General features: G+C 39.5%; 1 protein-coding gene across 1 annotated transcript in view; it reads left to right on the top strand.

Moving 5' to 3' along the window:
- Positions 1-6,947: 6,947 nt before the first annotated feature.
- The window catches only part of uts2r (urotensin 2 receptor), a 64,286-nt gene continuing 59,106 nt past the window's right edge, over positions 6,948-12,127 (top strand). The window contains exons 1-2 of the mRNA XM_003438685.5: positions 6,948-7,560; positions 8,744-9,459. Of these exons, the coding sequence (XP_003438733.1) occupies positions 8,746-9,459 (714 nt within the window). The 5' untranslated portion in view covers positions 6,948-7,560; positions 8,744-8,745. The remainder of the gene's footprint in view (positions 7,561-8,743; positions 9,460-12,127) is intronic.

The raw sequence follows: 12,127 nt of genomic DNA, 5'->3' as shown, positions 1-12,127 counted from the left end.
CAAAGGCAACATTGTACACGTAGAGTTTTTCACAGACCCCCTGCATAGCAAGGCTTTCTAACTGTGGGATATTAAAGACAGACAGAAACCCCGCTGTATTACTGCATTTCAACAAGATCAAAAAGGAAGCTGCAGGTTTTACCTTTGTAGAGAATTCTGATGTAGATTATCAGGCACGTATCTGACACTTATTAAGGTTATTTCTATGATTTGTTTCTTTGAGTCTGCTTTTAAATGTGAAACTGAAACCTTTTAATTTATCTTTATTTAGTCAGTGGTAGTTTTTATTCCAAAACAGTGATAGTATAACGGTGGCATAACCAGTTGAAATGGAACATGAACAGTGGTGGGACTAGGGACTAAAAGGGGTGAGGCCCTCCCCAAAAACCAATGACTGTCATAAGTTAACCATTAGTTTGCAACTGGTCACAGACTGACTCTGACTGATTGCAATTTATAAATTAGATGGCAGTTATTTGCAAACCTTTGACATTCTCCCTTTGGACGACTGCAATCAGTCGAACTCGGACCGCCATTGTTCGCCTCCCACAGGTTGACCTGTGCAATCATCTTCCATTTAAAAGTGCCTCACAGAGTTTAATCTATGGGTGACCAGTTGGTTGCCACAACAATAAGTCACCAATAGGTCAAAAAAATTCAGTGCAATCATTTTTCAACCACAGATTTTGCCAAGTTGCAAAGGTATTGCTGTCCTATGTCTACTCTTGTGTGACTGAAGATTTAATTGTATGGATTTTTTTTTAATAACTTGAAAAATAAAATACATTTCACAGAAAATAGTTGCTATCCCCAATTGCCAAATATAGAGGACTCCTTGGACCTATTTTCTTTTGAGGATGAGGACAGAGAAGTATCGCTCTTGCCTACCCTTGGAAGTACCAGCCTTCTAAGGGCAGAAAGGATTGTCATACTGCTCATACATGAATCCCCTTGTGCTCTGTTCAGTCTTCTTATGTGAGTCATTGTGATTCTTTATGCTGGTTGAAAGCCCGTTGTGCATATTTAAACCCATTTTCATCTCTTTTGATGGTGAATTACATGGTTTTGAGGTGCAGATTGCCTTCATTTCCCTTGCGCCCAAATCCTTGTTGAACTTCAAACTGCACTTTGTTTACTAGGCCCTCTGGGTGCTGAGATCAAGAATCTTTTTCATCACTTTGAGGCAATGATAGTGCGGCAAAATGAGGAGTTGTATTGAGTCATTTTGGTGAAGTTTTAAAAACAATTAAATTCACATAATTTAAGGTTTAATTAGATGGTGCCAAATTACAGCAGAATTCACTCAAAAAGTATGTTATACTGTAAGGTAAAGACCCTACAGTATTCTGGAGAAGACCCCAACAATCAAGCCACATGACCCCACCACCACGCATGAGCTGCAGCTATAGGAAGGAAAAACTTCCTTTAACAGGAAGAAACTTTTGACAGAACCAGGTTCATGAAGGGTCAGCCATCTGTCACAACTGGTTGAATGTGTAGAAGAGAAAAGAAAGCGAGCATAGCACAAGGTACAGGTCAAAACACAGACAAAAGGGGAGGGAAGACCAAAATTTAATGACACGCTCCAGTGGTATATAAACACATGGGAAGAGGTGAGTGCTCAGTACATCTCATTAAGTCTGAGCCTAGTGCATAACCAAGGAATGGTTTAGGGACACCTGATCCAGTCCTAACAACGTTGCTCAAACAATCGAAGGAACACGTCTAAAAACACATCAGATCTCAGTGGAGGAGAAAAATTCATGCTCAATATCTGTACTGATGGGGTGATGATGATGGTGGACTGTGTCAAGAGATTTATTCTAAATGACACTTCTTCAGCTGAGAGTCTAAGAGTGAAGACACACACACGCTGCAGGTTTTCCTTGCAAGGGCGGTCACAGAACGCTCACATCAGAGTGAGTGTTAGGAATGAAATCGTTTGATTGCAGATTAAAATGATCAACCAACAGGAGGGTTGAATTCAAAGATACCCTGAAAATCAAAGTGAAAAGAAATGATGCGACAGGTTCCTTCAATTGCTGAAATTTCACTGCACCAACTCAAAATAGTACTCAGTAGTTTGTATAGTTTCCTGGAATCTCCTCCATGTTCTTGACAGTGTGTTGGGGGACACAGTAAACCTTCTGGTAATGGCAAATATTGATCCTAGAGGAGTCGGACGACCTGTTTAACCTCTTTAGGGTCAGGGTATTGTCTCATGCTACCAGTAGTGACACTGACCCTAGCCAAATGCAAAACTAGAGAAAATAAAAACAACTGAACAGATGAGGTGGGAAAAATGTCAGTGGCCTACACTTTTAAAACCATTCTTGTTTTGGGTGGGTTTTCTCATTGTTGCATTAACATTAATGTTAATTTCATTAACACCAAAGCAATCAAAATTGACCATCCACCACCTCTAACTACTTAACTGATCAGATCTACCTTTAACTAACTTAATACTATACTCTGATTAAATGGGGATCCTTTCATTTTTTGAGGAGTGTGTAAGTTTAAACAGTAAGGGAAATTTTTAATTTATTTAACACCTGTGAACAAGTTTTTGCATGTTGTACAAAAATGTGCACCCATAATAACAGTAATTCTTTAAAGTTTATAAAGATTCCCACTCATAGTTCATTTGCATATTTTTTGTATTAGTGATGTTAGTTCCCATTATCAAAGCTCTCAGTGGCATTAAATGCAGACCTGTAACATGTGACAGCAGTTTGTGTCCTAAATCGGAATACTATACTGTACTGTACTATACTGTTTACTGATTTGACTGTTTGGTGATGTTGCCATAGGTAGGAATGTAGATCGACCAGTAAATCGACAACTTTGCCTTTTCACACTCTATGACACTATGACAGACTGGCACCAAAGCCTTGCCCATCTATCTGCTAGACTCCAACTCCACTATCACCCTGTATACTCATGACATCAAGAATCTGGGACAAAGCAACCCATAGTGTGAAATCTACCCTTTTTTTTTTAGCTCAGAATCCATGGGCTCCATCATGAAGGTGATAATTCTCACCTCTCCTGCTTTGGCTCCACTATGAGCTGGACTTCACGAGTCAGTGATGCCAGAATGACCATATCATTCATGCAAAGTCACCAAACTGGAAAACCTGGGTCTGACACAAATTAGCCAGTTGGAATGACCACGTGTATCTGCAGCCCATTTTTATTCATTAATATTTGTTTCCTTGTATTTCTACATTTGATGTAGGAAGTACAGACTTAACATGAGCCATAGAGCAACAACATCCACATTAATAGCCAAATTGCGTCAGGTACAAATAAGCTGGAATTATCCTGTAAGTCAACAGCTCATCTCTCATCTTGTCTCTCTGCTATCGATTTGCTCATATTGTCCTCGCTTTTATTTTTTAGGAATTTTGTCTGACTGGGTTTGAACACTTCTTTGATGCTTATTCATCGTGCACACCGTTGTATTTGCATTCCTCCATTCTTCTACCATTTGCATTCCTGTCTTCCTCTCTGTCTGCCGCATTAGAAAACTTCATTTGTACTGAAAATGAAAGGATGAAGAGCACAGCGTCTTCACAATGAGGACACATTATGCATCCTGTGTGCTCATACAATCAGCGTCAAATGGTGGACACAACATGCACACCTGTCATTACACACACACACACGGTCATGGCATTATGAATGTGACTGCAGATGCATTTATTTATTCTATCAGATTGCTATTTAGCACAGATTAAAGATAATAGTGTGTAAGTGTGTAATTTTCTGAGCCTCTGACTGATATAGCTACACCTTATCGACTGGCCTGGCACTTAGCATGGTGAATGAGGGTAAGCACGCTAATGTGTGAACATATATGCAACAGAGCTGCCAGTTTGATGGGGATAACAATCTATCTTTGTGTACGGCCTGATTACTCTGTTTTTGTTACTACTCTAGTCTCAATTGCCCCTTCCTCTGTGTGAGCGTATAGCGGCTAATGACACGGACGTGGGTGTCATCCTGTAAAATCTCATGACTGCAGCAATCTGCAACAGGCAGTTGCACTGCATAATTTACCATGCAATCACTTCTCATGGGCAGTCTTAATCTGGATGTAATAGCTGCTCATCAGAGCTCTATTAACCCCTTTTTCCATATAGCTTTTTGATGAGGGTGATGTCTAAACATTCTCACACACATCATGCAGAAACAATGTCACCCAGGTTGAGATAAGACCCTACAGACAGACATTATGAACTCCCGGGCCATTTCACACACACTCACTCCCCCAGACCAGGGAATTGCATAACAGCTGATAATTTATTTTCTATTGTTTGTGCAGAGTGCTTTGGAGAGGTCACTTGCTTTTTTTAACTGATACGTGTACATCCGGTTATACCTGCTCGATTCTGATAGCAATTCTTTTAACATTTATTTCCATCCAAAAAGCAAATGCACACTGTCAAAAAGATTTCCGTCTCTTTTGAGCCTCCTAAGTGTTCTTATATAGCAGCCATTTGTCATTTCACCCCTGTTGCCAGCATGCATTTGCTGAAGTTTCATGAATACTTCATGGCTGCTAGTTGAAAACAGTTTATCGTCTAGCTAGAGTGTCTGTGTACATTGACTCGCAGTGAAGAGAGGCTATACTGTGATAAATGGAGTTCCAACCTTTGAGGTCAGAAGGTAACAGCTATAAATGTGAGAGCCTGTCTGAGTGTCCATCTCTGTGAAAAATCAGCCTGCCTGGAGCCCAACTCTGATCAGATAAGTGGGAAACAACAAACAGAAAGCAGTGGGGGGTACACTCACATTAGACTAAATAGTTTTCTACTACAACACACTGTTCATATTATCATCCTGCTGTTTTATGAGCAGGCGTCAGTGGCACCAGACATAATGCAGATTAAGTCAGAAAAAGCCGGAATAGCATCAAATGGAAGATCTGTTTGGTGGTAACCCACTGCACCCATGGTGTCACACCTCTAAGAGAAGAACTATTAAGCTGTCACATTCCATTAAACATGCACAGGTTAAAAAAAGACTTGTCAGGCATTAGTGACAAACTGAAGTTAATATTTAGAGTGTAAGACAACACCAAGAACAGACAATATAGAGTACACAGCTGTAATGTGAGTTGGCCTAATGCTCTGCAGGCAAAAACTCCTTTACAAGTTAGCTGAAGTATTACTCTACCCTACTGACGTATCCACTTGCTAATACATGTTATGGATAACGTGCATGTGCCAGCACTTGTCTATTGAATTCTGTCCAATATGATCATTAACCTCTGCCTGTGGATCATTTTTGCATGTCCCCCATGGACCTATTAAGATAATCGTAATAGAGCTGTTTCATTTAAAGATTGTGCCGCATTCCTTTCAGTGAAAGTTGTTTAGTAAGCACATTAAACATCTGTCCTCTACTCTGACCTGCATCCTGTTTCTCTTTAATTGGATAAAAGCATTTTTATGCTAGTGTTTTATTTAAAGGTACAGCAAGTATTTTTGGGTGGAGGGTATTTAATAGAAAAAAATAGACCGCTGTGCTTTAATTGAATGTTATCCATATAGTGCAGAATTACAACAGCAGTTACCTCAAGGTACTTTATATTATAAGGTACAATACATTTTTTTATTTATTGTTGTAAATAAAGAAATTACTGGTCATCAGTTTGTGGAAGCCATCATGTTGCCCTGTCATCTTAATAACATTGACTGAGGTAGGCATCACTATTCCATTCTATTGTGTTTTATATGTGCGCAGTAAACCTTATCAGTTACTTTTAATTTAAAGGTCATAAAGAGCTCTTCATTTGTACATGTATATTTTCATTGTTTCTTTCTCATTATGATTTTCTATGCCTCCTCCATTGTTCTCTCTTCTCCCTCATTTCCACCTCCTCACCTCAAGCCTCAACAGCAGATGGTTATAAGCTAACATTTTGCCAGCTAATGCCAGGCTCTAGTCTCCTATTAATCACACTTCCCCTCTGATAAACAGTTTTATAACATTCTCACATCTTATGAGAGTTTATTAGCTAAGAGTAAAAGTCCAACAATGTTTAAAGACAGTTATGCCAATGCCAGCTAACGGTAGCTAACGTAGGCTAACAGCAGCTATCGCCTGACAACGCTTACTAAGACAAAAGTTCAGATATCCTCAACAACTTCCATCAGTATCACTATCATCAGACAAAAGAGAGGTTCATTAAGTTGTTGACTCATATCAGACTCTTTTCACAAAGTTTTACTGTCTTCCCTACAGAAAATAGACAAGGATAACCAGTATACTGACATCTAAGATGAACAGCTAACTGACAGCAAACACTCACTACTGATGAATGGCAGCCAGACCTTTTTTGTCCTGCAGTGGTCACTGTAGCTAGTATTATGCAGGCTAAATGGTGGGGGTAAATTCAGCTGACTGCAATTTACTGACACCTAGTGGTAAAATGTTATACACTGTAATTTTACAATTGTTCTTCTAAGTAAAAAGGGAGAACTACAGGTCTTTGACCTGACATGCAGTTTTATTAACATGTAGTCCATATTCAGCCTGTAGCAGTGACAGAAAGCCAACAACACTGTGTAGTTTATATCAGCCTCTCTGCAGCAGATAACGTCTGATGACTACGCTTAGGCAAATTGCTGCAGTGGTAGTTGACGCTGACTCTGTAACTATTCAGTTAAAATAACAAACACAATCTAACAAATTGCCATTGCTGTATATTTTTTATTTACTGCATGTTTGTGTTTGTGTCTGTGGGGTTGTCATGCGAGTGTGTCTCAAGTGTTGTTGCATATCAGTTTGTTGCACACGCCCCTGTCGCATGGAAATAGAGGGCACAGGGGTTACAGAGTGAAAGAGAGAAGGAGAGAGAGCAGCATGCATTTCCTGCATACCTCTCTGCTGTCCGTTCTCTGCGTCTTCTCCCTCCCACTTTCAGGCTTCTCATCGAGAGTACCTCACTGGTAGCTCTGTTCCCCTCCCTCCCTTTCTCCCTGCTTTTGCTCTGCCCTCTCTACCTCTGGCACTCACACTCTCTCTATTACTCTCTCTCTCAGTCAAACAGAGGATTCTCCATAGCCAGCTGTAGCTTAATGTGATCCTCACTTCTGTGATTGTTTCACTGATGCTTTCTTTTTCCCCCCCTTTTTTTTCTCTCGCTCTCTCTTCCGATTTAATTTCTGCCGATGCTGACATCCTGTACTTGGATGCTGCTAAGGTGCACAAAGAGTGGAGGGAATAGGAGAGAACTTTTAAGGCTGCTATCAGCGCACCATTCTCTTGAATCAAGACACGTTAGATTGGTTGATTTGCTGTCGAGAGACGAGTCAACAGTGGAGGGGTTTTTCTTGTAGTTGATGACTCATTTAGGTCATTTTCCTCCTTCAGGACTCCCGGATTTAAATTTCTTTTCCTTTGCTCCACCTGTGGGTTTCCCTTCTAACACACTCTGTGGGGACTTTTATGAAGTGTGAAATTTGTCCAGCAAGTGTGAAGTTTGACAGAGCATGGCCGGTAGAACCACAGCTGAGTGTTGAACCTCTTCTGTCCAGTAAGGCAGCCCAGGTAAGTCATCCAGTTCACTTTATTTCCCAAATAGATTTGTAATTAGTAGGAACTGCTGTTCTTATCTGAGCTCACCAGGAAATTCTATTACTGAAGGCTAAAATGTAATATAAGCCCAGCCTGACTTTATCTCTGCCCTTGGTGCTTTTTGGTACTACTTAAGTCACAACGGAGAAATGACTTCTTGGTGATTTCTGTTTGAATCTTGACAGCTGAGCATTAATCTTGACAAGAACATGTCTATGACTCAGTAAAGACATCAGTGCAACAACTGGATCAACTCTGATACATTTAGCTTTAGTCTTACTTCTGAGAAATGACTTGGATCATTTTTCAGTTGTGCAATGTTCATGAGACTCTTTTTCTTAAGTTGTGCGGTAGTCAGATGGGAATAAGCAAAATTTTCTTTAGAAACTAAGATTCATGGTTCCAGCCTAGACCTCAATGTGTAACTAACTGACCAAGTTAGCAACTCACAGTATGTTTACTTTAAGTTCAGCACATAAGTCATAATTCTGATTCATAACACGGAGTCATGACTTATTCAAAGAGCATACAAGACCGTAGGCTACATATTTGTTAGTGCATGATAAAAAAACAAAATTCTTCCTATTTAAAACCTTGCAGAAAATTATGACACATTTTCGCACCAGAGCTTAAGATTGTGCTAATGTTAATCAGACAGATAACACTCAATAACTAGAGCGCTAATTTCCATCAAAGATTATTTCAGTGTCAGATTTTCTGCGTCATTTGAGTCACAGCGCGCAGACTGAAGCTAAACATTAGTAGCACAGTTTCAAAACTTGGGATAACGCCTCAGTTCTTGACCAGCTTGGTCTTACTAAAACACTGCTGTGGTAATTTTTATTAATCAGATTAAACTTTAGTCAGACTGAAATTTAACCTTTTGTTTAGCAGTTTTGACACTTTTTGGTATCCACCTCTGTAAATATGCAATGAGTCAGAGACTCAGAGTTAGAGATGGTTTAGATCTTTATCTATTGGCTTGTTTTTTTCAAAATGGACTTGATAGCTTACAGAAAATAGGCCAGTATAGTTTTTTTTTAATACTTTAGCAATCTGTTAATAAATCCCCAAAATGTTCCACTTCATTAAAATAGGCTATATTGGAGAGCTAATATATCATTTCCCTGTTCCCATACGTTTCTCTTGCATCCAGACATGACAACAGTGTCCATGGAGCCTGTGGGAGTCCTGGTGGAAAAGGGGGGCAATGCAACCGACTCTCCTCTGAACTCACTTGAAGATACAGCCGCCACCTTTACCATTGGAACCATCCTCTCCATCATGTGTCTCATTGGAGTCTCCGGGAACATCTACACCCTGGTGGTGATGTGCCACTCCATGAGGTCTGCAGCCTCCATGTACATCTACATCATAAACTTAGCTTTAGCAGATCTGCTGTATCTTCTCACCATCCCCTTCGTAGTCTGCACACACTTCCTGAAGGGATGGTACTTTGGAAATGCAGGGTGTTGGACTCTGATAAGCATGGACTTCCTGACCATGCACGCAAGCATCTTTACTCTGACAATCATGAGTACAGAGCGCTACTTTGCAGTGCTCAAGCCACTCGACACAGTGAAACGATCGAAAAGTTATCGCAAAGCTATCGCCCTACTTGTCTGGGTAGCTTCTCTAATCCTCACCCTACCGATGATCGTGAGAATTCAACTGGTGGCAGTGGGCACCAAGTCTATGTGTCAGACCACTTTGTCACCGCTCTCCTACAAGATTTACCTCTCCTTCCTGTTTTGCACTAGCATTGTTGCTCCAGGACTGATTATTGGCTATCTTTACATCCAGCTTGCACGCACTTATTGGATTTCACAGACGGAGACGTTCAAGCAGACCAAAAAATTACCAAATCAAAAGGTAAGTTAAGCACAAATCAATGTGTTTAATGTGACTATTTTGCTTTATCATTGCACTTACTGTCTTCTTTTTGTGTGGACTGAATATTTAAATGCCACTACTCAGCTATCTATGCCAATTCTATTCAAAGCCACATTTCTTCCTGGAAACAAAAGAGCAATACAGTGTTTCCCACAGATTTAAAGCCCTTGTCACACAGGTTTAGAGACTGGTTGGTGACTGCCTGGTAACCTCGGTTGTTAGAGAAAAGTCAATGTCATGACTGACTGGTTGCCAAGTGGTTGCAAGAGGTTGCTTGGTGAGACTGATAACAATGAGATAAAAACCTTCAGGCAATTGCCATCTGCTAGTCTGCTAGTGACCACAACAACCATAGAGGTTTTTGGTACAAAACCATTTTTGAGACCAATTTCACTTTACAGTATGACAGTCAGCAACTTTCAACAACCACTCGACAATGAGTCATATTTTTCTCTAGTGATCGTAGGTGGCCAATGCGGCCACTAGCCATTCTCTAGGAGTTTATCACAGTGGGACATTATTTATAAATGCCTTCCAATAGTGTCAATAATTGACAGTTGAAAAAAAAATAGATTGAAATCAAAGAATTGGTTTAAGATTTAGAGAATGGAATGGCTTGGTAAGGACCTTGGAAAGATTAAGTAGCCACTTGGTTAATATTGGCCTCATCCCTTTTGTCAATGTTGGAAGACATATCCCACGACTTTGCACAAGTAAAAATGCTAATGTGACATACTAATAGCATTAATACCACTCCATTACTATTAAAGATCCTGTATTAATATGTTACATAACTAAGAATATGTAATTATAATTATACAACTTTACAAAAACCACAGAGAAATGGCGCGTGCGACTATTACACTATTATGTATCAAATGATTATTATTAGATAAACTCTTTATTAGTCTACAGATAATTATAATGTTCTAGATTTATCTGCTCATTATTTTTTCAGCCAAGCACATCCTCATATACAAAAGCTGGAATGGAAAAAATAAATGTTACTTAGGCCAAGCTTCGTACAATATACTCTGAAACAACTATATCAATAAGAGAGCATCACATAATATCTTAAAAATTCTTCAGTTATTTTCACACAGACTCTCCAACTCGATCTCAGTTCTCCTTTTTTGGTGAGCTGCCTCACCCTCGGCCTCGTCTCTTGCATCTTTCCCAGTGTTCAGCTCAGCAGGAGATGAACACATCCATCAACACCAACCTAATGAATATGTTTGAAGTTAGACACAGTGGTGCTGTACAAACCTCCATAGACATTCCACTACTAAACAAGATGTACTTCATGCAGTGTTTGTCTGATGCGCATTCCATTTTTTTTCATAGCAGGGCTTAAGATGGTTTTATTTTCGCCCGACGCGCTTAAATGTAACCCATCAGTTGTATTTAAGGGTGAGAATCTTGAAGCGCAAGGGAAAATATAGACTGCCCTACCTTTAAAATTGCTACTATTTGATATCCTAACAGTTCTCTCCTTCCCTACCAGGGCTGTGCTTCACTGTGAACCTCTTGCTGTTATTGTGCTGCACCAAGAAATGAAAATTACGTCAGTATTCCCCACAGGGAAATAGTTTTGCAATAGTTGCTAAAGTCACACAAGAACACAAGAAACACAACACAACACAACCAAAGTCTATAGGAAGTTACTGAAAGGATTAAGGAGTTAACATTGGCTTCCATACAACACCTTAGATGAGTTACTGTATAGGGACACTATTAAAGATCTGGGGACAACCAGATTCACTGATAAAAAAAAAGTATAGATACTATTACAGTGCACAACAAGACTTGTTAAAGGTTAAGACTAATTTGAGTTGTAAACACTTGCCAAAGTTGCAAAAAAATCTTATGCATGCATTTTTTCGTTCTGTAATAAGTTTTTTGTTTAAGTATGCCAAATAGTTGAAAATTATTATGTTAACATAATCCTAACCGTACCCATAACCAGAAATTGGTTGGTAGCTTATTTACCCTCTGACGACTAACTCATCATTAATAATGACCTTTAACCCAATCAAAATATGTAATTTTTATTAAATTGTTCTCCAAAGTCTTATCAGTTAGGAAACAAATCATTCTGATAACTGATACAGCTCAAAAACTATTTGCATTCTTTCCACAAAAGCTCTTTTTGCCTTTGTCCAGAACATAGGGGTTTTGTAGGGTTTGGGTTAAGTCCTATCACTTGGCTAAAGTGATATAACTGAAATGTCTTTTTATATTAGTGCAGAGGACCTTCTACAAAGTAGCCAAGATATAGTGACATTTACCTGAAGTCATTTGACCTAGCAGCACCACATAAGATATCACATTAAAGAAGCAGATGTTTGGTTATGAACAGTATTAATAGATTACTATGGTCTTGCTACTATTTTACAGCAAATAAAAGTTAGTTTAATATATGTTGCGACAGCACATTATTGTGATGTTTGTCAAATTGGTGTGGAAGACCTTAAGTCTGCACTTTGTATTGGCTATTTTGTTTGCTTATCCATCCATCCACCTACCCACCCACCCACCCACCCACCCATCCAGGTTTCACAGTGTGAGAGCCTGTGTAGACCCTCAACTGGTTGCCAGTCCATCACAGGGCTAGCATTAACATTAGCTTGGCATTTTACATTCCAAT

The sequence above is a fragment of the Oreochromis niloticus genome, linkage group LG8 (genome assembly GCF_001858045.2).
Source record: "Oreochromis niloticus isolate F11D_XX linkage group LG8, O_niloticus_UMD_NMBU, whole genome shotgun sequence".
Taxonomy (NCBI): Eukaryota; Metazoa; Chordata; class Actinopteri; order Cichliformes; family Cichlidae; genus Oreochromis; species Oreochromis niloticus.
Note: the sequence above shows the minus strand (reverse complement) of the source record. Positions and strands in the feature narration are given on the sequence as shown.